Here is a 27,963-nt window from a genome sequence, read left to right on the forward strand (position 1 = left end):
TGTGAGGACTGTGGATCCAGGAGGTTGCAAAGATGCCTCAGAGAATTCCTCCTCCACGCAGTTCCCCCAGGGGCTGCTTTCTCCATAACCCAGGTTGACGGCAGGACTGGTGCTGCATGCGTAGCTCCCCGTGAGGTGTGTGGGGCCCCCGCACTGCAGCCGGGGTGCGGCACTGCCATGAGCACAGGGCCCCCGCCTTCCCAAACCCGCCACCCACGAGCCGTCTTCCAAACAATGGGAATCATGAGAGAGGGACAAGGGACCAGAAATGGGTTCTCAGGCCAGAGGATGGAGGTGAGGGTTCAACCCGGGGCCGGGGGGGGGGGGGGTGTACAAAGACGAGCACGGTTTGTTCCAGGCTGCTCTGGGACACACATACTTGGTTTCAGATCGGCTGTCCTGGGTCACCCAGACCGGGCCCGGGCGACCGTGCTTCCTCCCTTCCCTCTGCGCGGGCGTACGGTTTGGGCAGGTGCTTCGACGTCCCCGGACGCCCTGAGTCTGGAACGAAACAGGAGGGTGCCCGGGGCATGCCTTGGGCTCAGTGGGCCGAGATACCACCTAGTGTCCACCTTGCCTGTCCAGCCGTCCGTGCCACTGACTGCGTCAGCCACTTGACACCAGGAGGGCTCCTCCGTTTGTCCATTCTGCTCTGAGCTGAGGAGTGTCAGGGCAGCCCTCCTGCATGAGCCCCGGGGGGGGGGGGGGGCGTATGGAAAGGTGAGGCACGGTCCTGTGATAGGGTGGAGGGACACCTTCCCTGTTCCTGCAAAGTTCTCAATACTATGAGACAGAAAGGCTTAAAGCGACCCAAGTCTGACAGAGGAGACATAAGCTCAGCTCTTTGGGGGCCCAGAGTCTAGGGCAGCGACAAGAGAGAATTGTCCAAAGGGCGCAACCAAGGAAAGACACCAGCTGTGTGCTGGGCCCAGAGTGCTGGAGGAGGCAGGGAGGGCTTCCTGCGGGAGGCGGCCCTGGACCTGGCACAAGAATGATCCTCTAGATGTTCCAAAAAAGATGCCAGTGGAATTGTGCGGGGGGAGAAGTGCCCAGGTACTTCTGTACCCGGTAAGGGCAGGGGGTGCAGGGTGAGGACCGGCAGAGACGCTGAGGCAGACAGGCGAGGGAGGGCAGCCTGCCAGAAAGGGCCGTGGTGGGGAGCCGGGGAGGGGCCCTCAGGTCCCACGGGGAGGAGCCGCGGGGGGCCACAGCCCCAGCCCTGCCCCTCCCCACCACCTGCTGAGGTGGTTAGGGCACCGCCCCACCTGGAGGAGCTCTCCCGGGCAGCGGGCGGGGGGCGGGGGCAGGGGAGGGGCGGCGGCTGGTCACCGTCTCCAGCTCCAGCCCGGTGTAGGCTCAGGTACTCCGCTCCGGCCTGCCGCCTCGCCATGGCCTTGAAGGTAGACAGTAGGCCCGGGGGGCTCCCCGGCAGTGGCTGTGACCTGGGCCCCGCCCGAGAACACATGCAGGCCGTCACCCGGAACTACATCACCCACCCCCGAGTCAGTGAGTACAGCCCCCGCGGTGGGTGGGGTTGGGTGGGCTGCTGGTGGCTCTGCTTCTCAGGCTCAGGGCAAGAGAGATCTGAGACGAGGAAGATCTGGGGGGGGGGGGCTGCGGTCTCCGTCCAGCAGGGTGACTCGATGGACCGCCTGGACAAGGGGCCCCTCTGTAGATGGAGGGATGGGGTCCCCACCCAGGCTAGCCCGCGTTCTCAGGATGGGGAAGTACATGCCACTGCCAGTGCTGTCAACGGGTCCGTGTCACCTGGGCCTTCTCGGGGCAGGTGTCTGTGTATAAGCCACGTGCCTGTGTCTGCTCGCGCTCCCACCCTCACCTGGGTGAGGATATGTGTAAATCTATGTGGCAGCTTGCATGTGTGTATGATCAGAGTGAGGAAATGTGTGACAGTACCTGTGCACGCTTTTACACTCAGGGTGAGTGTGTGTGTCCACGCACGAGCGTGTGGCTCACGGGGAGAACGTGGGTACGTGGCCAGGGGATGTCGTGTGTCTGTGTCCATACAGCTGGGCGACGGAGAGTGTGTGCCGTGGCCTTGGGTGCTGAGGGCTCGGAGGGGGCGATCCCGAGGTGCGCCGGTATCGAGGGCCCAGACACCAGTAGGGCTCTGAGGGCCGGAGGGAGCACCCCCTCATCTCTCCTTGCCAAGGTCACTCTCCAGTTCTCAGGCAGCCCAGCTCACTGGAGTAAACCGGCCTGTCCAGCCCCAGCCAGGCAGGGCCTGAGGCTCCTGACAGGGTGTGTGTGGGGAGAAGCTGGCCTAGCACCCCCGCCCCCCAGTTACCCAGGCCATAGGGGGAGGGGCCACCTGCCAGGGCAGCCTGAGAGCTGGGTCTGCATTGAATGGGGCTGGTATCCACCCAGAAGGGACCAAGTGCCCAGTGGGCAGGCCCAGGGTGCTGGGAACAGCCTGGGGTGTGGGGGTGTGGAGGCACCTCCGGAGGCTGGAGGCAGGCACAGGGTGGGGCACATTCCAGCAGAGGAGAAACTGAATGGGACCAGATCTACCCTGGAGGCCCTGCAGGCCCTGCAGGCCCTGCCCTGTGTAGGAATGGGGGAAGAGGAAAGCCCAGATCCTCCCCCTGGGGCCAAGCAGAGGTCAAGGCGGCCCAGAAATACCCAGCGACTGGCCCCCCCTTGGGTCCCGAGCCCAAGCCCGGTGGGGACCTGAGCCGAGTTGTCCAGCCCAGCCCTGCAGGCTCCCCCCATCACTCCTGCAGCTGCTGTCTGGGGGCCCTGCGGGGTGCAACCTCCTCCAAGCCAGTTCTCTCCAGCTGGCACCTTGTTTAGAGTCAACAAGCCCAGGTACAGGGAAACATCCAGGAGTCCTGACCCAGGCTGGATCCCAGGGGTGGCAGCGTCCCCGTGTTTGCTTGTGTGTCACTTCACATGGCCCCGACCCAGGCGAATACGTCACAGTCCACGGCTGACCCACAGACAAGCTGCGTGTGGGGGAGCCCCTTCACCCCGACTCTGCTCCCCACCTGCATTAAAGATGTTTCTGCACTGACGAAGGCTCCCGCCTCTGCTTGGGCTGCATACCAGGGTCCCCGCAGGGAACCAGCGCCCCAGCCCCACCGAGAGCCTCCCCCCACCCAGGAGCTGACCTCAGGGTGCTTGGGCCCCTACAGCTTTCTCCACTTCCCGCCCCCTTCCTCCTCTGGGGCCTGAGGGGTTTTGTCTGTGAGGGGTGAGGATGGGGGTGCAAAACCTAGACTGCTGCCCTGTTTGCTAGAGGCAGGACCCCTGTAGCTCTCCCAGCCAGCCTCCTACCCCAGGACTCTGGGGACGCTACCTGCTTGTGAGCAGGAGAACTTTATGTAGAGACAGAAAGAGCCTAGGGCGAGAGCTGGGGGTCCAGAGGGACAGGGATGGGGCAGCTGGCTCCCGGCCTCAGAGCGATTCCAGCAGAAGGCCTCCTGGAAGAGGTGCCCTCAACAGGCCTGAGACCTTAAGGGTGATTTCACTGCAGAGGCAGAGGGAATGGGCCAGAAAGGAGGGAGCAGGGTATGGGGGAGGGAGGGGACGGGGACTGAATCCCAGCAACATCCTTCCGGAAAGGAAAGGAGGGATCCGTCTGCCACCCTCGGAGCTAGAGCTCTTTCCCCAGGGGAGGGGGTGGCATGGAGCTTTACATGTTGTGTGGGGCAGAAGGTGCCAGGCTGGGGCAGGGGCAGGGGCAGGGGCAGCGGGGAGAGGACAGGGCCCAGCACGAGCAAAGGTCGGGCCCACAGGCTGTCAGCCCAGCTAGAGAGGTAGAGCCGGGTCAGGTCACCCAGAGGCTGGGGTGCCAAACCTCGGTTTCCCCCGCTGAGAGGCCGAGGAGGTCACACCTGGCAGGTCTTCGGCTGCTTCTCAGAAGCCTGGGCTTCCAGCCCCTGCCCTCCCTCCCCTAATCCCTCAGAGGGGATCAGGGAGGAGGTGCGGGACCTGCTGCCCCGGGCTTGCCCTCACCCGGCCTCCTCACGCCTGGGCGCCCGGCTGAGCCCTCTCCGGACGTTGCAGGTGTGGCCGGGCAGGCCCTAATTAGTGGGCTGCTGGAGCCCCCGCTGGGCCTTTGACGGGGAAGCCGAGGGGAGTGGGGGCAGGAGGGGTCCGCCTGCGGCCCCAAGTGCAACCCGAAATGTCAGCGAGGACAAAGGAGCAGGGGAGGGGCGGAGCGGAGGGAGGGAGGGTCTGGGAGTCTCCGGAAGGCCTACCGACTACTGACCGAGAGCCCCTCCACGTCTCCAGGTCTTTGGGGCCAGCCCACCCCCCCAGCGCTGACCCCGCCTTGCACCTCACCGGGGTGGAAGGGCCGGGCTGAGGCTGCTGGGTGAGCTGGGGGCTTGCAGACCACACTGGGCACCCAGCCCAAGGGCCCTGGCGCCCTCCCACCGCCCTCACCACTGCTCCCCCCACCTCAGGGGTCCTCCCCAAGGTAGTGCTGTGAGGGTGAAATGGGGGGAGCCAGCTGTGAAGGAAGGGAGGAAGTTGAAAGATTGGACTCTGAGGCAGAATTAGAAAGAGTCCCCCAGGGCTTTGTGGACCTTGGGCCCTACCCACCCCCAGCTCCCCCTCCCCCGCGCCCCAGCCCACCCGCTCTGCGTCTTGCTTCTGCCTTCACAGACCACGTCAGGCCTGGTTATTTTCTCTATAGGGCCACCCAGAGGCCAGCTCTTCCCAGGGCTGGATCTGCTGTGCCTGGTCCCTTGGGGTGGCCTAGAGAGACGCCCGCTTGGAGAGCTCAAGGAGAAGGTGGAAGGTGGGCAAAGGAAGTGAGCAATCAGCCCTACTTGCCAGAAGTTGGGCTGCAAAGGGCAGCAGCCGTGCAAGGACTGGGGCCCAGGGAGTGGTTTTTAAGATGGGAGATACCAGGGGCATCTGGGGTGCTCAGGAATGAGCACCTCCCCTTGGCTCTGGTCCGGATCCCACGGTCCTGGGATGGAGCCACTGAGTTGTGGTAGCTCAGCAGGGGAGCCTGTTTCTCCCTCTCCTCCACCCCTGCTCCTGTGCTCTCTTTCTCAAATAAATAAAATCTTTTTTAAAAAAAAAGAAACATAATGGAAAATACCAGAGCTTGCTTAGTGGGAGGGCCACCAGAGAGGGGGGCGCTGGGCCATTGCCCTCAAGAGCAGCCATCTCTGGGGCCCCGGGCCCCGGGGCCAGGGAAGGTTGGCTGAGGAGGGAAGGTTGGCTGTGTCCCCCATGGAACCCGAGGAAGCTGAAGGAGTTCCCCTGCTCCGGGTGCAAGCCCCATAGAGTGGGTCTTCTTGTGCCTTCATTCTTGAGTTTTCCCAGCAGTCCTAAGCTCAGAAGAGCCTTGCAAACATCCCCACGAGGATCACCTTGCCAGTTGGTCTTTCTAGCCCAAGTCCCAGTGAAATGAGTGTAGATCAGACAAAAATGAGGAGTTTGAGCACGAAGGCCCAGACTGGGGAAGACGTGAGCAGGCGGCGTTTAGTTTCTCTTGGAGAGGGGTGACTGGGCACCAGGCTTGCATGAGGGCAAGTGGCTGGGAGCCACTGTGTCTGATGGGAAGGAAGCACAGGGCGGGAACCCAGCCCCAGCTCTGCCTCAAGCGCGCTGGGGGACCCTACGCTAGGTTTTTCACCTCCATTCTCCTCTCCTTTTGAAAAGAGGGTTAGACCACTCTCCCCTCTGATGACCTTCAATCTGTGAGTGACCCAGTGATCCTCCAGGCGCTCTGGTCCTCCTGCCTCGTCAGGGTCCCTCATCCCAGCTGTCCCACTGGTGCTTCACAGGGACCCCAGGGAAGAGCTATGTATTCCAGGGTCGTGAGCGGGGGAGAGTCCCAGGGTCTCCCAGCTAGGCCCTGGCATAACCAAGATAGGCTTCCTGTCGGCCAGTCAGTCCATGGCTTTCCTACTGGGGTCCCTAACACTGGAGTTCAGGGCTCCTCAACACTGGGCTTAGAGGCTCCCTGTAAGCTGAGCTCATTTCCCCATTTGTGGATCTCTCCAGCCACAGGGACTGGCACATTCTTCTTCCCCCTTCCTTGTCATTCTTTCCTTCCAGGACCCTCCCTGGCAAGGCCTCACGGCAAAGCAGGGACCCTGGCTGGTTTTCCTTACAGGTGTCTGCACCACCCACCACCTGGTGTGCACTCACATGCGCACAGGTACATAGGCACCCGTGCACACAGGCCCACAGGTGCATGCATGCACCCAGGTGCACAACACACAGGCACACAGGCATACAGGTGCACACACACAGGTGCACAGGTGCACACAGGCACACATGCACACAGTTGTACACGCACAGGTGCACACAGGCACACAGGTGCACACACAGGCACACAGGTGTACACACACACACAGGGGCACGCACACAGGCAGTGCCCAGTCAGTGCCGGATGCTCCCAGACAGACACAGAGGGTAGTTCTCTTCTCATCTCTAGCTGGGGGCCAGAAGCTTTTGGAAAATGTTGTGGGTCAGAGAGGAAGGAGTGGGTAAGATGGGGGCTGAGGCCAGAGGGGAAGCCGGCTCAAGATAAGAAAGACCTCTGCTGGCTGAGGGGGAGGAGAGGACTCCGAGGGGCCTCTGCCCTTGCCCTGGCCCTCCCCCCAGCCTCCTGCAGGTGTCCAAGCCAGCGGGGGGCCCTGTGGGCAGGGGCATGACCCTTACAGCAATGGTGGCTGGCCCTGTCACAGCTAATGACCCTGACAGCCCAGATTGGGAAGAGGGTGGGGGTGGTGCATCCAGGGACAGAAAGCAGAGGATGCCTGTGTGTGTGTGTGTGTGTGTGTGTGTGTGTGTTTCTGGGTGTCTGGGTGTGACACCCTCACCGGCCTGCACTCCTCTCCAGCCTACAGGACTGTGTGCAGCGTCAATGGGCCCCTGGTGGTGCTGGACCAGGTCAAGGTAAGACTCTTCCACCTCTTGCCAGGCCCCAAGGCCAAATCCCAGGACTCTCTAGCCGGCCCTGAAGGATTTCTTCTAAATTGCCCTGTCCCTGGCTGTCCCCTGTGGGCCCACCTGTCCCTTCTAATTCCCTGTCACCCCTCTCCACCCTCTTCCCCCCTAGCTGTCTCCTCAGCCTCCCCCTTCCCCTTCCCGCCTTTTCAGTGCCCACCCCGCCCCCTCTGGGCCTTCAGGGACCCACACCTACTGCCCAGGACTGGGGGATTTGGGCGATTGTGCCTCTTTCCTCATCATTAGAATGGTTGTATTGAGCTTGTTCACAAGCTGGACTCTTCCATCTGCTTCTTTTAAGAGGAAGAGAAGGCCGAAGAACAATGCCACCTAGCTCTTCTCCCGAGCTCAAGGTTCTCAGAGGCTTTCTGAGTATCTCAGCCTGGGAGCCAGCAGCGTGGGTGGTTCACAGAAAGAAGTGGGAAGTGGGCTCCCGTGTGTCCCCCGGGGAACTGCAGGACCCTGGCACAGACTGGTAGCATTTTCAGTTTGGGGTTGGGGATTCTTTTTTTTTTTTTTTTAATTTTTTTATTTATTTATGATAGTCACAGAGAGAGAGAGAGAGAGAGAGAGAGAGAGAGAGAGAGAGGCAGAGACACAAGCAGAGGGAGAAGCAGGCTCCACGCACCGGGAGCCTGACGTGGGATTCGATCCCGGGTCTCCAGGATCGCGCCCTGGGCCAAAGGCAGGCGCCAAACCGCTGCGCCACCCAGGGATCCCGGGGTTGGGGATTCTTAAGGCATAAGGGGCCCTGCAAAGGTACTAGATCACTCTGCTGTCCCTCTTCCACCAAAGTTCTGCCCATCAGGCTCCCACCCCACACAGGAAAACTGGTGCTACCTTTGAGTCATCCCTTCCTGGCCCCAGTCTATCAGTGCCAACGACCCATCTGTCAGCAGTCGCCCACCCCACTGCTCCCTGATTATGGCCATGGCCTCTAGGCCCCCGCCGGGCGCCCCCTGCAACCTGACCCGTTCACTTCCCTGCTTCAGACTCACCCAGCGTCTTCACTCAGGCTCTACATCCCACAGGTTCCTGCCTACCTTCCCACTCTCCCCTCCCTCCTTGGAAGTCCACCCTGCCCCTGCATGGAGCTGCCATTTGCTGTCTTTGCTCCTATTTTCCCTCTGCCTCTCCTACTACCTTTCCCCCATGACTTCCTCTGACTCATCCCCAGGCCTAGCTGAGAGGTCACTTCTAGAAGTTTCACCCAGGCCCCTGGCCATGAGCCTGTCCCTCCTCTCCCTCTTCTGTGCTACCCCGTTGGCAGCTCCTTTAAGCCATTTGGCCACATGTCCCCTTGCTGTAATATCCCTCCTATTACTCATTGCTCCTGAGTACTCATACCGCAACAGCCCCGCACTGCACTTTAACCGAACACCCAGTCCATTGTGGGTACTTAGTTAGTCAAAGGAAGGGTGAGTAAATGAATGAGATGCATGAATGAATAAATGTCAGAATGACTAAATCTGACCCTCTCATTCCTGGAAACCAGATCCTGAGTTCATCCCATTTGACCCACTAGCATTGGGGGGACCCTGGGAGGAAGTGTGATGGAGTGTTTACATGGGTATGCACGGGTGTCACGCAGCCTGACTCCGACTCCTCCACCCCATACTTCCTACCAGCTACCCTTCAGTTGGAGATGGGCTGCGTCAGTGCTGCCTGAGAACTTGTTACAGATACGGATCCAGGGGCTCCCACCCAAGACCAACAGAATCAGAAACTTTGGTGGGGGGGGAATGCAGAGAAGTCAGTCTTTCTTTTTTTCTTTTTTTTTCTTTTTTTTCTTCTATTTTATTTTTTTGTAAATTTATTTTTTATTGATGTTCAATTTGCCAACATACAGAATAACACCCAGTGCTCATCCCGTCAAGTGCCCCCCTCAGTGCCCATCACCCAGTCACCCCCACCCCCCACCCTCCTCCCCTTCCACCACCCCTAGTTCGTTTCCCAGAGTTAGGAGTCTCTCATGTTCTGTCTCCCTTTCTGATATTTCCCACTCATGTTTTCTCCTTTCCCCTTTATTCCCTTTCACTATTTTTTATATTCCCCAAATGAATGAGACCATATAATATAATGTTTGTCCTTCTCTGATTGAGAAGTCAGTCTTTACAAGCCCTCCAGGTGACGTGATGCTCCCTGAAGTTTGAGAAGCATCGATCCAGGCATGCAAATCCGAGTTTCCTCATCTAGTAAATGACAGGAGCGTTGTGGTGAGGATCAAATCAGATAAACGTATTTTTATTTTTCCTCCTTGAGAACAGCTAGCACTAGCTCTGCCTGGAATGCAGAAGTGCTAACATGCCTGAGGGAACAGTTGCTGCCACCTGCTGCCCCGGCTGGGGTTTGGAGGCTCAGTACCTTTCCAGACATCCACTCTCCCAACGATTAAATGGGGCTAGACGAGGAAACAAGCCGCCCCCCAGACCTACGGTGCCGCTGTGCTTAGTGCTTAGTAGATGCGTCTGTAACTTTCTAAGAGCAGGAAGAATGACAGGGTGTTGGAGAACCCCAGAGAACCCTGGACTTGCAGAAGGAAGGAAAAGCAGCAGTGGTGTGTAGTCTCCTAAGTTCAGGAGGTGGAGAAGACAGCTTTATGTACCCGTCGTGGGGCCCCACACCCCCTGCCCTCCTCCTGGGTTACTTGGGCAAGATGCCACAGTTCCCCTTCTCCAGCGCCACCTCCTGCCCAAACCGATTCACACCCTCAATTATGCTTCCAGCTTCCCTGCTTCTCAAATGGAAAAAATGGCGGGGGGGGGGGGGGGGGGGAGAATTTTATGTTGATTCAAAGTCCTTAGCCCAGGGAATAAGGGCCTGGAAATTGTTCGCAAACCTCTGATACTGTGTATCCATGTTCCTGCTCTTTTTTCTAGAGGTAATTTCCATGGTTTCCTCTGATTTTTGGAGATCTGGGTGTAGACTGTAAAAGGCCAAACCCCTGAGTATAGACTGTAAAAATGACCCCTCGAGACTATTAAACTTCCACACTCTCAGCCCGGATCTCACAGTCACACACAGTTTGTGCAAGCATTACAGAGGAGTCCCGTTAGCTGGCAGCCACCTGCCTGGGGTGCTTCGGAGCTCACTAGGGCAGTGGTGTTTAAACTTGAGCACGCGGGAGGATCCCCCGAAGGATTCTTGGGGTCCCCACCCAAAGTTCTGATTCAGGACAAGTTCCCAGGTGCTGCGGCTGCGCTGGGGACCACATCTGCCAACTGCTGTAGTCTGATGTAGACCGGTCCTTGCTGAGACTTGGAGAAAGCGCTTGGATCCCAACGTCTGTGGCTGCTTCCAAACTTTTAAAGGAAAAAGCTTCAGCCCTGAAGACGATTTCCAAAGAGGGGTTCCCAAACCGCCCTGGGCATCGTCAGGAGGGGAGGACTGGGAGGCCGGCGCTTCCTCCGACCAGCCCTGCGGGGCTTGCAGAGAAGTCCCAGCCGTCGGAGCGCGGTGTGGGCTGCAGCTCCCGTCTGCCTGACCCCAGGCTGGCTGCGGACTCGGCTGGTCCCCAGCAGAGGCGGTGGGTGGCACTGACCCCCCCCCCCCCGGCAGTCCTCCTAGAGCCCAAGGGTGGGCGTTGGGAGAACCAGGCTCCGAACGGGCTCCTCGGGGTCAAGCGCACGGCCTCGGCCTGGGATTCGAGCCTCCGTCCCTCTGCACTGCGCGTTCCGGCGTGAGCGCTCCCGCCCCATAACCCGGGTACCCCGGGTGCACGCGCGCAGCGCCGGGTACTGTCCTCCGAGGGGCCCCACGACCGCTCCACGGGGGGGGGGGGGGGCGGGCCTCACAGTCCCCCGGCACCTGGCTGAAAGCTGCGCCGCGCACTCGCCTTCCTCCCGCCGCGGCCGCCCCCGCTCCCTCCCCTCCTCCGCCCTCCGTCCTGCGCGGCAGTCGCGGCCTTCTGCCATCCCCGCCGCCCGCCTTCTGCCTTCCCCGCCGCCCGCCTTCTGTGGGGCCCCTCCGCCGCCCGCCTTCTTCAGGCCCCGCCGCCCGCCTTCTGCAGAGCTGCCGGCCGCCTTCTGCGGGCCCCGCCCCGGCCTGCGCTCCGCCGCGCAGCTTCCCCGGTTCCCGGCGCCCAGGCCCCGAGGCCAGGCTCCTGAGGCCGCGCAGCCCTCGCTCCCGGGCGCCCTCTCGTGGTCGGCGAGCCCCGCCGCGCGGTCCGCACCCCTGGCCGAGCCCTGCGCCCCCGGCGACCCCGCTGCGTGGGGGGGGGGGGGGGGGGCGGTGCGAGGAGGTGCGCTCCCCGCGTCCTCGGCGCGGGGCGTCCAGGTGGGCCCTGCAGGGTGCCCGGGTGCCGGGGTGCGCCCCGCCCCGCCCCGCTGGGAGCTCGAGCCGCGCCCCCCGCCGACCAGGCCCCTAAGGTCACTATTTTAGGCAGAGCCGGGATTTGATGGAGAAACGACGGTGACAACCAGTCGCACCGTACTTGGACATCCCACGTTTTTATTACGTTTTAATCACCAAAAAATTAAAAGCTTGCTCCTTGGAACGAGTGAAACAAGAAAAGGCGCGCGCGTGAGCGTCCCTGACGTCCTTGTCCCCGGCCTCGCGCCCAGCCAGAGGCTGCGGCCTCCTGGAGCCTGGGGGCCTGCGTGTCCCTCGGGGCTCAGGATGCACGGACGCTCCGCGGGCTTCCAGGCTTTGCTAAAATGCCCCTTTGCTGCTGGGCCCCTCGCTGCGGGAAGGTGGATCCCCCGAAATGAAGTTGCAGGTTCAAAACCTGCAGACTGGAAGAGGCACTGAGGTGGGCCCAGCCCGGCCAGCCCTTGGCAGCCTGCGTGGGGACCACGACCCAGCACCCCCGCGGGCCTGAGCATCTCTCCCGATGATGAAAACTGTCCTGCCCCGCTTCTCCTTATATTTCCGTACCTTCTTATTGGTTTGGATTTCACTTTCTGCAGCGTGACATCTTCCTACACCTTGAGGTGCACACTTTGAGCTGTGGGAGCTCTTTGTTCATTGTCCACATTGGCTTACGGGCTCTGCCGCACAGAAATGTCCGTTTATACAATCAAACCTCTCTGTTTTTTCCTTGGTGGCTTCTGGATTTCTTTTTCTTTTTTTCTTTTTGGCTCCTGGATTTCTCATCTTACTTAAGACATCTCTCTTCTCCAGCTTTTCTAGAAAAGCAGAGGAAAGGAAACAAGAAAAGCTCTTCTAGTGTTTTTATAAAACCTTTATATTTAAAGGTCTTATATGCCTGAAATGTGTTTGTGTTTACGATGGGGTATCTTCTAAGTAGATAGCTGGATAGGTTAGCACCATTTATTCAATAAGTTCTATTTTTCCCCTGTGAAGTAATTTGCCACATTTGTTCTACAACAGTCTCCTAAAATCTGATCTGTCTCTGGACTCCGACCTGCCCCACGGATCCATTTGTCTGCTACGCACCATCACTTAACCATTTCATTTGACTTCAGCAGCTTTAGAGCACATTTCAATGTCTGATAAGGCAAGTCCTCCACTCCGATCTTTTCCATAACTATTTCTGGATATTGTCAGACACTTAATATGAATTTTAAGATGATTTTGTTAAGTTCCAGAAGAAACAATAATCCAGTGGGAATGCATTTAAGTTATATGCTTTCGAAAAGGATTTATATTTTTATGACAGTAGGTTGTTCTGGCTTGGAAAATAGTATTGTTCTGCATCTGCTCAGGGCTTGTTTTATGTCCTTCAGTAAGGTTTTATTATTTTCTTGCACCTCTCTTGTCAAAATTATTTCCAGATATTGTATGAGTTTGGGCCCTATTATAAATAGAACATTTTTCTCCATTTCCTTGTCTATTTATGGCTGGAATAGAAAAAAAGAGATTCTTTTTTAGTTTTTTTCATTTTATTTTTACTAAACTATGGTTGACACACAGTGATGCAAGAGATTGATTTTTACATATTTATCTTGTATACAGTTGCCAATCTCTTTTACTAATTCTGTTTTTTTTTTCACTAGAGCCGCTTGAGTTTTTCTATATATACATTATCATCTGCAAACGAAGGGACTTCTGTCTCTTTTTACATCAGCACACTTTAATTTTACTTGTTATTTTGAAACAATTTCAAATTTATGAAAAATTGTAAAAATAAAAATAGTACTAGGAACATCCGTACACCTAGTTGTTAACATTTTACCCCATTTGTTTTATCTTTTGCTTTGCATGTGTAGGCGTATGTGTGCATAACTTTTTCCTAGATCTTTCAAGGGTAAGTTATCCCCCAAAACTTGTATTAATTTCCAAAGAATAAGGATAATCTCTTACATAACAACAGTAGTTACCAACTTCTGAAATTTACACTGATATGCTCATCTGGGACCATCCATATTCCAGTTTACCAGCTGCCCTAATAAAGTCTTTTTTTATTTTAAATTTAAATTTTAATTTTTTGTATATTTTTATTGGAGTTCAATTTGCCAACATAGAGCATAATACCCAGTGCTCATCCCGTCAAGTGCCCCCCTCTGTGCCCATCACCCATCACCCCAACCCCCCTTCCACTACCCCTTGTTCGTTTCCCAGAGTTAGGAGTCTCTCATGTCCTACTAAAGTCTTTTATAGCATTTTCTCCCTCCAGCAGAGGATCCAGCCTGGAGTCAGGTTCAGCCTCTAGTCATCGTCATGTCCCCGTAGCCTCCTGTAATCTGGAACATTTCCACATCCTTTCTCTGACATTTCTGAAGAATACAGTCTCCTCTCACTATGTTATATATATATGTTTTTTTATAAAATAAAAAAGATTCTCCATTTACATTTATTAGTATACTTTTTAATTTCTTTTTTTTGGTTTTATTATATAAACTATAATTTCGAAAACAATATTAAGTGACAATACCAATACAGGCATCTCTGTGTTACTGATTTTTATTTCTAATAAAATAAAATGGATTTGGCATTTCACCATTTAGAAGCTTGTTGATGTTGGTTTGGTAAATGGTCTAGTTAGTGTTCAAGGAGTTGCCTTCCTTTCCCGTTTTACATAGGATTTTATTAGAAAGCCTTTTGGGTTTCTATTTACATAATCCTGTGGTTTCTCTTTTAATCCGTGTTTACAAAAGAAATTCCCTATTATTACAAATTATATTGTCAAATGTTCACAAATTTCCAGAGGTTGATTGATCTAGGCTTATGTTCTTTTAATAAACCCTGTTTAGTCATACCTGTTTATTTGGTACACTGTTTGATTTGACTGTCTAACAGATTATAATTTCTGCATCTATATTTATAAGAGAAATTGATCTACTTTTTTTGAGAGGGTTCCATCTTTACTATATTTGGGGTTTAGGAGGTTTTCTTTTTTATAATTTCATTTCCTCCTAGTGTTTCTTTTCTGTTCATCATATTACATTGGCTGGTTCTTCCAATGTAATGCTGAATATAATGATGGATAGCAGGCCTTGTTTTGTTCCTAATTTTAAAGGGACTGTCTTATACGTTATATCAGTATGACGTTTTCTGTAGTTTGTGAGACTGCTTTTTGGAGTTAAGGAATTTCCCTTTTATTCTCTGTTTTCAAAGGGTAGTTTTGTTTTTTATAATTATGGATATCATGATTCTTTAATCTCAAAGCTTTTGTTTTTAATCAGGGATAGTTTTGGGTTTTTTTTTTTTTTTTACTTTTTCTGGAATGTTTTCAGATGATCACAGTTTTTTTTTTTTAATCCTATAATCCATTAATAAGGTAAAGTACATTATCAGATTTCTAATATTAGATTAACCTTGAATTCCTGGAATAATTCCAACTTGGTCTTTTTAATTTGTATTTGTGTGTATTTGTTTTGTCTTTATTTTTTCTTTTTTTAAAAGATTTTATTTATTTATTCATGAGAGACATAGAGAGGCAGAGATACAGTGGAGGGAGAAGCAAGCTCCCTCCCCACTGGGAGTCTGCACAACCTGAGCAGACACTCAACCACTGAGCCACCCAGGTGCCCCCTGATGTTTTCTTTTATCATTTGGTTTGTAATTTGATCTTTTTTATACTTTGCTGGTTTTGGTTTGTTAGTATTTCGTGTAGAACTTTTGCATCTATATTCATAAGTGGGATTGCCTATAATTTTCCCTTAATTATCTTATTTTGTATCAAGGTATTCCTTGCCACATAAAATCAATTCAAGGCCATTCCTTTTCCATTAGTCTTTTGAAGAGCTCAAGAAAGTTTCAAATTATTTGCTCTTTGTCAGAACTTGTAAAACTATCTGGGGCTGATGTTTTCTTTGTGGAAAGATTTTACACTATATGTACCATCTTAAAGATTGTAGGACTATTCCAGCTTTCTATTTGGTTTTTAGTCAGTTTTGTTTTGAGTTGTTTTCTTCTAGAACTTTAGTCATTTCACCTAAGGTCTGAACTATATTACATACAGTTGCTCATAATTCCTTTCTATTACTTTTTAATATTGTTAGTATAGCTTTTGTATAGTTATTAGTACTATTAGTATATTAGTATAGTATCACAGTACTATTAGTATAGTTTTGACTATTTTACCCTAATAATTATTTATGTCTTTGTTTTTTTCTTAATGTTTATTTTATCAGTCTATTTTATTAGGCTTTTCAAAGAACCTATTTGGCTTTTAATCTTCTTTGTTATATTTTCTCCGTGTTCATGATTTCTGCCCTTTATTATTTCTTCTACTATATTGTTTTTTTTTTATAAGTTTCTCTTTTAAATCCAGTTAACATACAGTGTAACATTACTTCAGATGTACAATATAGTGATTCAACACTTCCATGTGTCACCTGGGGCTCATCATGACAGGTTCACTCCTTAATCTTCATCACATATTTCATCCATCCCCCTCCCCTACTTTACTGGGGGTTTTAATGCTATCATTTTCTTTAACTTTTCATGTTGCGTACTCTTAAACTTCCTTAATTTTTTTCTAACATAAGCATTTAAAGCTTAAATGTGGGGCACCTGGATGGTGCAGTTGGTTAAGGATCTGATCTTGGTTTCAGCTCAAGTCGTGATCTCAGGGTTCAGAGATCCAGCCCTGTGTTGGGCTCTGTGCTCAGCATGGAGTCTGCTTGAGATTTTCTCCCTCTCCCTCTCCCCATCCCCCTTGCTTGCTCTCCCTCCCAAATAAATAATCTTTAAAAATTAAGATAAAGTGTAAATGCATCACATATAAGTTGATATGTAGTTTTCATTATTATTTAGTGCTAAATATTTTCTAACTCTACATTCTTCTACATTGGTTTTTAAATTGCCAAATATATGAATGTTTTGATTTCCCTTTTTTTAAAAAAAAAAGATTTTACTTATTTGAGAGAGAGATCAACAGAGCACAAGCAGGGAAACAGGGGGGATCAGCAGAGGGAGAAGGAGAAATAGGCTCCCCACTGAGCAGGGTGTTTGATGCGGGGCTCCATCCCAGGACCCTGGGAATTATGACCCTAGCCCAAGGCAGATGCTTAACCAAATGAAGCACTCAGGCACCCCTTGTTTTTGATTTCTAACTTGTTTTGTTTGTGGTCAAAAAGCACAGTAGAGCTGATTTATTCTATATAGGTCATGGTGCAAGGAGAGGTCCTTTCTTATTCTTTTCCGTTTCATTTATCATTTCAGTTCTGATTTCTTCTAACGTCCAAGGAGTAACTTAGAGGAGCACTTTAACTTCTTAGGATTTGAGGAACACTGTGGGGAGGGATGTCATCTTTTTACCATTTATTTTTATTAGATTCTGATTATGACTTATTCCCTGAAGTAACAATCCCCCCGGGAAGCAAGGTGAGGGAGCCTGAAGGTAACTACCCATCGTCTCCAGTACCTCCCCTGGAAGAAGGCACAGGTGCAGGGCTTAGGTCTCTTGGGGGTGACAAGAGCTGAAGCCACTGTCAGTGGGGAGGGTCTGCTCTCCCAGCCCAGCTTCCCCGGTTCAGCTCATAGCCTCTTCTGATGTGGGGAAAGACCCTGGTTCCGGAGCGTGTGTAGAGCACAGAGCTGGGGGATTCTCTTGGGGCAGACCTCCTCCTGCCCAACCTACCTGTGGTCCTAGTGGGACACCTAGTTTGTTTTTTTAAATTGAATTATAATTCACATATCATAAACTTCATTCTGTTAAAGCACAGTTCAGTGGTTTTTAGTATTTTTTTTTTTTTTGGTTTTTAGTATTTACACAGAGCTGTGCAACTACACTATCTGATCCCAGAACACTTTCATCGCCTCCAAAAGAACCCTGTACCTATTAGTTGTCACCCTCAAGCCTCCCTCCTTCCAAACCCCAGCAACCTCTAAACCTTCCTGTCTTATGGATCTCTTTCAGATACTTCATATCAATGGAATCGTAGAATGCGTAACCTGTTCTGTCTGGCTTCTTTTGCTACTTAGCATGTTTCTAAGGTTCATCCTTGTAGCATGGATCAGTATTTCATTCCTTTTTAAGGCTGATGATATTCCATGGTGTAGATACATCATCTTTATCCATTCATCATCTGTGCACATTTGGGTTGTTTCCACTTTAGGGCTGTTATGAACACTGATGCTACTTGTATATGAACATTTATATACATTCATACACAAGTTTTTGTGTGGTCACATGTTTTCATTTCTCTTGGGCTTATACCTGGCTGTGGAATTGCTGGGTCATGTGGTATCTCTATGTTTTTTTTTTTTTAATTTTTATTTACTTATGATAGTCACACAGAGAGAGAGAGAGAGAGAGAGGCAGAGACATAGGCAGAGGGAGAAGCAGGCTCCATGCACCGGGAGCCCAATGTGGGATTCGATCCCGGGTCTCCAGGATCGCGCCCTGGGCCAAAGGCAGGCGCTAAACCGCTGCGCCACCCAGGGATCCCTCTATGTTTAACCCTTTGAGGAAGGGCCAGAGTTTTCCAAAGTGGCCACACCGTTTTACATTCCCACCAGTAGTGTGTGACGGTTCCGAGTTCTCCACCACCCTCAACCACACTTGTCATTATCTGTCCTTCTGACTACAGCCTTATTCATGAATGTGACGTTGTGTCTCCTTGTGGTTTTGATCTGCATTTCTTTGCTGGTGAATGATGTTGAGTATCTTACATGCTTATTGGTCATTTGTATTCTTCTTTGGACAATATCTTTTTATTTCTGAAACCTATGAAGATGACACGTGAATCAGCCCTAGCCCTATAGCTAGGGAAAGATTGCACTGGTACAGGGGGACACCTGACAGCCCAGGAGGGCACTGTGGTCTGTGGAGGCAGAAACAACGGTGTTGTTCATGAGACTAAACAGCCATCGTAATTACTACGTCTTATTGAGCTGTTTAATGACTTCACGTATGTCACTTTCTCACCACAGAAGCCCTACGCAATAGGTGTTATTTATTATCCTCATTTGAAAGACAGGGAAAATAACACTCAGAAACATTAAGTAATTTCCATAACATCACATAATTTCTAAGCATCAGAGCTTCAATTCTCACCCTAAAGTCTTCCAACCCTAAAGTCAGTGCTCCTACCTGTTCAGGTGCACTGCGTCCCAAACAGAATTCAAACGCCCCACTTCCAGCCCCTCGAGTTCACTTCTAATAGTGCCTGGTCACAAAAGGGGACATAGAAGCTTGAGACTGGAGGGAGGGAGGTCCAGGAGGGATGGTGGGGGAATAGGGACTTCACTTTTGGTCTCATGGTTGCTCTGGCTGCTCTCCCCTCCTGCCAGTTTGCACAGTATGCTGAGATCGTCAACTTCACCCTCCCTGACGGGACTCAGAGAAGTGGACAGGTGCTTGAGGTGTCTGGGACCAAGGCAATTGTTCAGGTAAGCGGTGTCAACGTGATGTTGGCTGGTTGGATGAATGAACAAACCCACAAAGTTCCTGTCTTATAAACCCTCATGGCAGGAAACATCCTATTTTCCCCAAGAGCATCTTGCCCAGAGCTGGGTACAAAGGGAGCCTAGAATGGAGGGCCCCATTCTCCCCAGCAAGACCCTTATTAGAGTAACTAACCTCTTGTCCCACAGGTGTTTGAAGGAACTTCTGGGATCGATGCCCAGAAGACCACCTGTGAATTCACAGGGGACATCCTACGGACTCCAGTGTCAGAAGACATGCTGGGTGAGCGGGTAGTGCTCCTCTGTCCTACCAGCCCAGCTTCCCCGACCACACACTTGGCACACTGCCTGGTCCTTGCCTCTTTGCCTGTCTGCCTCTGCTGTGAGTTCTTGGAGGTCAGAAGTTGTGTCTTCTCTCTTTGACCCCTGGCTCCAGCTCAGAGCCGGACGTACAGCTGATGTTCTGTAAACAAGGAAGACTGGTTCAATGAGCTAGGGGCACAGTAGGTGGTCATCTATTTGGGGTTAGGCTGAAACAGAATGCACGTCCCCTAATTTTCTCCCAAGATCTGCCATACCTGGCCCTCTTTTCAGTTTTAAGGCTGAAACTTTAGAGTCATTTCATGGGCCAAGGCCTCACCTGTAAAGATTTCCAGGAGAGGAGGGAAGCTCCTCAGGGAGACAGTCACTGTAGCCAGCTCTCTGGGGGTAACTGAGGGCCGAGGGGAGAGGGACATGTGAGGGGCGGTGAGAGCCGGTGGTGGTGTGGAGGGTGGACAGCAGCGAGGGGAGGGAGACCCAGGGCTGGCCCTGAGCATCCCCCAACAGCCGCCTTCACCCTCAGGTCGGGTCTTCAATGGTTCCGGCAAGCCCATTGACAAGGGACCAGTGGTCATGGCAGAGGACTTCCTGGATATCAATGGTGAGTGGCCAGCGAGAGGCTCTGGACAGCTTTCGGGACCCAATCACCCTCCCCACCCCCAGCCGGTCTCTGCCGCCTTGCCCTTGCCCTTGGAACTTCTGCCCCAGGGGCAATCAGCCAGGGCTCAGCCACAGGTCGGTCAGACCGCCAGGCAGACTGGGTACATGAGGAGAATTGCAGAGCCTCTCTCTGCCCCCCAATCTGCCGCAGAGCCTGAAATGCTGGCATCAGACTTCCTTCCTGCTCCTCAATGCCACCATCAGGTGCAAAGTTCCAAGGGTGCCCCAAGACCATCACTCTCCTGCCTTCCAATTCCCTGTCCCTGCCTCTCAGAGCCACCTGGGTGGCTTGCGGAGCAGATACAGCCAGTCCCTGTGGGAGGCCATCCTGAGTCCTCCAGCCCTGTTAGTTCTGAGGACCAGAGGGGCCCACAGAGGTCGTGGCTGGCCTCAAACCACTCAGGAAGTCAGAGGCAGAGCACAGAATACACATCCACTCAGACAGGAGCTCTCCAGGGCACCCTCAGTTCCTCTGAGCCCCGAACAACACCTGCTCAGCCTCAGGGGCCTCAGCCGGAGCTGCCCCCTGCCTGCCGCTTCTAATGTGCCAGGCAGCACTGTCCAAGGGAGCACTGGACCGTGGCTGTTTAAGTACAAATTAATTCAAACGGAATGTACTTTCATTTCAAAACCACATTTCACATGCTCAGCAGCCACACGTGGCTTGGGCTACTGTACTGGGTTGTGTAGTTAGAGCACATTTTCATCATCACTGAAAATTCTGTTAAATAGCACCGCTTTGGAGTCTGGGGCAGGGCTGGGGGAGGACAGGGATGGACCTGAACTCTTGATCATGGATCCACGCTTGCCGCCTGCCAGGCCAGCCCATCAATCCCCATGACCGCATCTACCCCGAGGAGATGATTCAGACGGGCATCTCTCCCATCGACGTCATGAACAGCATTGCCCGTGGTCAGAAGATCCCCATCTTCTCAGCAGCTGGGCTCCCCCACAACGAGGTGAGGCCTGCAGGTCCTGCACACAGGACCAAGAGGGAGGGATGGGGCAGAGGCCAGGGCTGGTGAGCCAGTGAGGAGGGTCTCCTGAGTCCAACAGGCAAGGACCGGCCACGCAGGGGTCATTGCCGTCCAGACTGGCAGCTGTCCTTTGGCAGCTCATGGACTCAGGGCTGCATAAGAGCTCCTAGTGTCCCCAAGTGTCCTCCACCGCGAGGAAAGCAGTAGGATCTGGGGCAGCCCTTTCATCTTTCTGGCCTTGGATCCTTCCCACAAAGGCCTTGGCAGGAGGATGGACTGGAAATTACCCATCATCCTCAGTGGTGCTCAGTGGTCTGGACCCTGGGCTCTGGTTCTCATGCCCTTCCCTCCAATCCACTCCACCCCAGATTGCTGCCCAAATCTGCCGCCAGGCTGGGCTGGTGAAGAAGTCCAAGGCTGTGCTGGACTATCATGATGACAACTTTGCCATTGTCTTTGCGGCCATGGGGGTAAGAGGAGATGGGCAGATTGGCAAGTTCTAAAAGCTGTGGGGCAGGCAGCCTTGTCTCTCTTGGATCCTGGCTCTGTCTGATATGATGAGGGAGACATCATCCTTCTCCTTGAGCAGCTGTCAGAGTCCAGGCCTATCTGGTGGGAGAGGCAAGAAGAGCATGACTGGAGTGGAGGGCGGTGGGTGGGGTGGCACTCAGTATAGGACAGTGTGTCCCTCAACGCATTCCAAAGGACACGGCAGCTATAGGATGAGCCCAGGGTGGCCTGGAGGACGGGAAAGCCAAGGGAGCAGGTACTGTGGGGCCCTCAGAGGGCCCAAGGAAGGGTTAGCAGAGAAGCAGCTGCCTAGGTGAGGGGTCGGGATGGCACTGAGCAGAGCTCAACCTGAAGAAATGTGAACTTCTCTTTGGCGGCCTGATGGGCTCCCACCCAGGACTGGGCAGCAAACCCAGCCCCTGCCTTCTCAGGTGCTGGGTCATCCCAGGGACTGTTAGCCAGTCAGTCAATAGGCTTTACTGAGAAGAGATGGGAGGGGCCAGGGCCCCAGCCCTCAGGCTCCAGCCCTCCCTGCTGTGTGTCCAGGTGAACATGGAGACCGCCAGGTTCTTCAAGTCTGACTTCGAGCAGAACGGTACCATGGGGAATGTCTGCCTCTTCCTGAACTTGGCCAACGACCCCACGTGAGCCAGCCCCTGGTACCCAGACTGCCTTCAGGCAGCAGACCCCATCCCCTCTCAAAATCCAGAGTGCCAGAGTTCACGAGTCTCCCAGAACCACAGCCATGGGCCAGGGGTGGGAAAACAACCCCTTTCTGTGCAGACGGGGAATCTGAGGCTTGGTAAGGGCTAGGGTTAGCCCTCGGAGAGACAGAGGGAACTGGACCTCAACCCCACCTGCCACCTGCAGCCCCTCTGTTCTTCCCAGTATCTGCGTCCAGCCACTGTCCCCAGTCAGGGCTCCTTATCCTTGAGTCAGTTCCACAAAGTCACCACTAAAGAGATATTTCCTTAATCCATTTGTTTACAAAAACTGCTGGTTTTCGTTTTAATTTTCTTATATGGCTACAGTTGACACAATGTCACATTAGATTCAGGCCTACAACATAGTGATTCAATTTCTCTATAGGTTATGCTGTGCTCACCACAAGTGTACCTGCCACCTGTCACCAAGCAGCATTATGATAATACCATGGACTGTATTCTCTATGTAACTAGAAGCCTGTAACTCCCGCTGCTTCACCCATTTTGCCCATCTCCCAGCTCCTCCCTCTGCCAACCATCAGTTTATTCTCTGTATGTATAGGTCTGATTCTGCCTTTTGTTCATTTATTCATTTGGAAAGTTCAGAAAATATGAGTTTACATCCGTGGGTCAGGTGGATGAAAAAAATGCTAATAAACTGTGCCAGGTACTGAAGGTGCTCCAAACACTGAAGTAACAGAATTCTGGAGGCCCAGGCGACATGACCAGGGAAAAGACCCACAGGCACAGAGCTTGAGGACAGAGAGCCTGCAGCCAGAGGAAGGGACTCGGGAGAGCTCAGAGTGGAAAGGGGCTGCCAAGCGGGCAGAGCAAGCAGAGGGACTCTCACACTAAGTGGCTCTGGAGTATGAGAGGAGCCTCACAGAGAGAATCCAGACAGTGCTCCAGCTGAGCCAGGCCGGGAGGGAGCCTGGGGAAGAGACAGCTACAGCCGGAGCCCTGCCCCTGCCTGGCGCTGAAGGCCAGAGCCCCTCACCTTCAGGGCCCCCTGGGACAGGGTGCTGTCATCCTCTCCACACTCTGGGCCCTGCTTGTCCTACTCTCACCCAACTCCCTGCCTGTCCCAGGCTCCCTACCCTTTCCTCCCGTGGACGGTGGGAGGGAGGAATGCCAGATTTGGTGAACTGCCCACCTCCAGGAAGCAGAGCCCTGACTAGGTACCTGGGAGATGGGGCTCATCCTTCCTACCCACTCCTCTGCTGCTGTGCACTGTGAGATTTCCACTCAGCACTTGCGGCTCGATGGCACACAGGCCTAGGCCTCCGGGCTCTCTAAACACTGGCTGTACCTCCAGGATCGAGCGGATCATCACCCCACGCCTGGCACTGACCACTGCTGAATTCCTCGCCTACCAGTGTGAGAAGCACGTGCTGGTCATACTGACCGACATGAGCTCCTATGCAGAGGCTTTGCGGGAGGTGAGGCAGCTGGTGAAGGGTGCCAGGGCCGTGCCTGCCTCTCCCTGGTCCCTACACCCCGAAACTTGCCCATCCAAGCGTGCCCCCACTGCATTTCTCACAGTTGCTGAACCTCCCACTCAGCCTCTTGCCCCCCTTCTTACCCAGCAACACTGATATTGCAGGTCTCAGCTGCAAGGGAGGAGGTGCCTGGGCGCCGAGGCTTCCCGGGATACATGTACACAGACCTGGCCACCATCTATGAGCGGGCAGGCCGCGTGGAGGGCCGCGGAGGGTCCATCACCCAGATCCCCATCCTCACCATGCCCAATGATGGTGAGTCTCTACTGCAGCCCCTGCCCTCCCTTCCCACTGGGACGCTTCAAAGGCCCGTGGGTTTTTTTGCATAGATGCTCAGTAGCTCTGTTCCTTCCTCAAGATGTGCACTGTCTTTTCATTGCCTCCACATACCCCGTCACTCCCATGAGAGGAAGAGAACCCACTCGACCTGGGTGGCTGGAGACGTGGGCCCCATCTACAGAGACCGGTGCGTTTCCTTGCAGATATCACCCACCCAATCCCAGACCTGACGGGCTTCATCACAGAGGGACAGATCTACGTGGACAGGCAGCTTCATAACAGACAAGTACGGTCCCCTCCCGACCCACTCAGTGCTCTCCTCACCACCTCCGGGGACACTAGCAGGTGTCGCACCACCAGCTGCGCTTCGTTTCTCTGTGAATTAGGAGGGGCCAGGCAAGGCTGACTCCAAAGAGGAGTTGACCCAGGGAGACTGTGTGGTTCACAGACACAAGAATCCAGCCTACCAGACTGGGGCATCTCATCCCTCTGTTGCTAGGTTTCCTCCTCTATAAAATGGAAATAATGGCATTTATCACTTGGTGGAGTGCACTGTGGAGGATCAAGTCAGTTGGCATATGGAAAGCATCCCGCACATAGTAGATACTCAGTAAATACCACTTGTCGTTCCTTCCCAGTGATTTGCTTTGGTGAACAAAACAAGGAGTAAGTGACACAAGCAGATGGTGAATAACGTGCCAGCTGCTTAGACAATGTGTCCCCGGCCGAGGTCAAAGGCAACCCCTGTGACTTTTCCCTCTTTGCTTAGTGGTTTCCTTCTTTGCAGCTATTAAGCTTCAACCTGGTTTTTGTCCAAATTATCAAAGGTCTTGAAATACTGGCTTTCATTACTTAAGTCAGGTCACGTCTGCTGTCCACCTCCTGTCCAGGAGCACACGAGCCGACAGTGAACACCTAAGCCCTAGAATCTGTGGGGACAGGGGCGCAGGGCATGACCTGCCCAGCTGTGTGGGAGGAGCGAGGGGCGGGCCCTCGAGAAGCCCAGGGGCCCAGGGACAGGAGACACAAGCAGGGGTAGGAAGGGAAGGGAAGTCTGGACCGCCTTCTGCTCCCCTAGATCTACCCTCCCGTCAACGTGCTCCCTTCCCTGTCTCGGCTAATGAAGTCGGCCATCGGGGAGGGCATGACCAGGAAGGACCATGGAGACGTCTCCAACCAGCTGGTAAGGGGGACACAGCATGGGGTACGCTGGCTTCAGAGGAGGCCGGAGCTTTCCGGGGTGGCCTCAGCCCACCTGGGCCTGCCAGGCTCGCACCCCTGGCCCAGGGGCTTCCATGAGAATCTTGGAAGTTCCTTGGGGGCCTTGCCCAGGGACCTAGGACTGCCCAGACTTCAAGCTGTTCCCTTACAGGCCTGGACTCCACCTTGCTGTCTTGGTCAGGGCCCCCAAACCTGAGCTGCCTGCCCTTTTCCTGTCAGGGGTCTGCATGGTCCAGTCCTGGGTGGAGAAGGCTGACGCTGTGGGGGCCTGGCTCAGGGCAGATGTAGGAGCCGGGGCACCCCAGTGCCACCCCCACCCAGGTGGTACCAACCTGGTTGGGGAGGAGCAGCCTTGAGTCCTGTGCTTGGTCCGTGATCCTGAGGTCTAGGCAGGACTTGCAGGGCCGCCATTCCCCGCTGCTCCTCACCCACCCCCCCCCCCCCCCCCGCCCCCTGCCTGTGCCTGCTTTGCAACCCCTTTGCTTGGGCCACGGTGTCTCTGCATTGCCTGCCTCTTTGCCTTTACCTCTTTTTTTCCTCCACCCCAGCACATGTGGGGTCTTGGCCCCCAGGCTGTGAGCTCCTTGGAGGCAGGCCCTCAATAAATGTGAAGTGCTGCTACGCCCCCCCCAAAAAAAAAAATTCCACCACATTCCCTCAAGTCACTCAATAAGGAGAGGAAAGACTCGGCTCTGACAACCAAACCAGGCGGCAGTTCTGGGAGAAAGTGGTAGATTCCAACATGGCACCAAAGCAGGACACAAACCAAGGTGGTCTCGTCTCACCACTAGGGAGGAAGGGAAGAAAGGAGATTGCAAAAATCACATTTGTTGGAAAGTATAAACCATACTCGCCCCCGCCCCCCCGCCAGTACGCCTGCTACGCCATCGGGAAGGACGTGCAGGCCATGAAGGCCGTGGTGGGGGAGGAGGCGCTCACCTCTGAGGACCTGCTCTACCTGGAGTTCCTGCACAAGTTCGAGAGGAGCTTCATCAACCAGGGTGAGGCGGCTGGGGGCACCCTGGAACCCGGGGGTGGGGGGCGCACGGCCCTGACCCCGCTCCTCCCTAGGCCCCTACGAGAACCGCTCCGTGTTCGAGTCCTTGGACCTGGGCTGGAAGCTGCTGCGCATCTTCCCCAAGGAGATGCTGAAGCGCATCCCGCAGAGCGTGCTCGAGGACTTCTACTCCCGGGAGGCGCCGCCGCAGGCCCTCTCATCCGACACAGCGCTCTAGCTGCACCCCAGCCCTGGGCCCACACCTGGGGATCCCCCCCCCCTGCCCGGGCCCAGCCCTCTCCCTGCACTCCCTACCCCGGAGAGAACCAGCCCCTGGTTGCGCAGAGGGAACCACCTAGAGAGCTTCACGAGGCCCAGGCCCCAAACCAGAGCAGTTAACCTGAATCTGCGCATTGGTGTTTTTTTCCTCCAGGTGCAGCCAGAGTTGGAACCACTAGTATAGAGACTGCAGGGTAACCCAGGTAAAGATAGCGAGGGAGAACTTGAAGAGGTCCCGGGACACACTCTCCAACCCCACATATACGTAGGGTTTTGTTGCCATTCTTAGGATCCTAATAACCTCAGAAGCAACAGCCCACAGAATCTCCCAACTGCCAGGAAATCCTCAAGCTATGTGCATGAAAAGCATTGTCACTTTATCTTAATTTGGAGCCAGGTGTTAAGGCTTCACCTGGGGCAGATGCCCAGTAGAATTTGCTAGGAATGCTCAGGAGGGGTGCAGACTCCTCAGACCCCTGGGGTCGGGAGGTGACTGGGCTACCAGAGGAAGTTTCCCTGGAATGAGGGAGAGCTGCTTCAGGTGAGCAATCTGCATTTTTGCTCTCCCTGTAGGTCACTGTGGTCTTGGGAGATCCTCCCCTCTCCTTCTTGGATTTCTCTGGGGGAAATACCAGGAATGATGGGACATAGAGGGGAGAAGGTAGTTAGAAGTGGGGGGGTGTAGTCTGGTATAGCTAGAGTTGACCCTTGGGGCCTCAGTAAACCTCCCATGAGCTTCGGATTCCTAAGAAGGGATGGAACGTGGATAGTCCAGTGACACTCAACATTGATTGCTTGACTACTGTATACTGTAAAAACTTAAAAGGCGAACTGAGGAAAACACCAACAACAAATATATAAAGGGTTACTGTGTTAATAAGTCTTACAAATCCAATAAGAAATACTTTTTAAATCCTCAGAGAACAATGTGAAGAAACAGATAATTTCCAGAAGAGAAAAACACCGATAATTGTTTGACTTTTGGTAGTCCTCAAATTAGAACATTTCCACTACCAAATTAGCAAATGTTTAAAAAAATCAGGTTTTAGGGCTGGTGGTAATGGTTCAAGTAGTTCCTTTTTTAATAACAGCAAATTCATAGATGGCTGACTCTGTCTCACTGCTTGAATCCCCTCCCTCCTTGTGAAGTAGGTAGTATTACTCCCATTTTGCTGATGCAGAAACTAAGACATAGAGGTCCAATAAGTCACCCAAAGTTACGTGGTTGATGTGCAGGGTACCTGCTGCTTCAGTGCAGATAGAAGTGTAAAGGAATATAAAACCTTGTTGATGGGCAGCTTGCAAACACTAACGATTTTAAAAATGTTCATTTCCTTTCACCTAGTAATTCTACTTCCAGGAAATCCATCTCAAGAAAATGGCCAAGATGAATCATTTTGTTTTCTGCCGCACATGTGAAATGATGGCACATCCATTATGATGTTGGCCCATGGTGGCGTCATAATGTAGTCTCGCATGCGCCATGGCAACGGCTGCTAGTTCACAATAAAACGCTAGACGGAAACGAAGTACAAGAAAAGTCTGCACGATATGCGCATATCGTCATAGACCATGACGTCTGTGGGTGGTGCGACTGTGATTTTAAAAATTTCCTCACCGTCCTTTTCTCTGTTTTTACAATCAGCACTTACTAATTTTATAATCAGAAACAAAACTTAAGTGTCTTCTGGTGTGTGTGCGTGGTGGATGCTGTGCAGGAGGCCCCTGCTGCTGGAGCAGTGCACCCCGTCCCTCCCCCCCCCCCCGCCCCTCCCTCCCCCTCCTCCCCTGCCCCTCCCCCTTGCCCCTCCCTGCCCCTCCTC

General features: G+C 53.3%; 1 protein-coding gene across 9 annotated transcripts; it reads left to right on the top strand.

Annotated features, from left to right (window-relative positions):
• Positions 1-1,306: 1,306 nt before the first annotated feature.
• Positions 1,307-27,825, top strand: ATP6V1B1 (ATPase H+ transporting V1 subunit B1). Of its 9 annotated transcripts, none has more exons than XM_077915828.1 (16): positions 1,307-1,506; positions 6,830-6,885; positions 18,580-18,678; positions 18,883-18,976; positions 19,538-19,615; positions 20,494-20,633; positions 21,020-21,121; positions 21,708-21,805; positions 23,181-23,304; positions 23,469-23,619; positions 23,847-23,929; positions 24,722-24,826; positions 25,736-25,865; positions 25,936-26,060; positions 26,295-26,343; positions 27,486-27,825. In XM_077915828.1, exons 1-15 carry the CDS (start codon positions 1,389-1,391, stop codon positions 26,322-26,324), a joined length of 1,533 nt encoding a protein of 510 aa, XP_077771954.1. In that variant the 5' UTR covers positions 1,307-1,388; the 3' UTR covers positions 26,325-26,343; positions 27,486-27,825. The 9 variants fall into 9 exon arrangements, 7 of the variants coding, with proteins under 7 accessions (XP_077771954.1, XP_077771955.1, XP_077771952.1 ...); XM_077915829.1 differs by having other exon boundaries at positions 27,501-27,825; XR_013389934.1 differs by having other exon boundaries at positions 25,936-26,343.
• Positions 27,826-27,963: the final 138 nt, after the last annotated feature.

The sequence above is a fragment of the Canis aureus genome, chromosome 11 (genome assembly GCF_053574225.1).
Source record: "Canis aureus isolate CA01 chromosome 11, VMU_Caureus_v.1.0, whole genome shotgun sequence".
NCBI classification, from domain to species: Eukaryota; Metazoa; Chordata; class Mammalia; order Carnivora; family Canidae; genus Canis; species Canis aureus.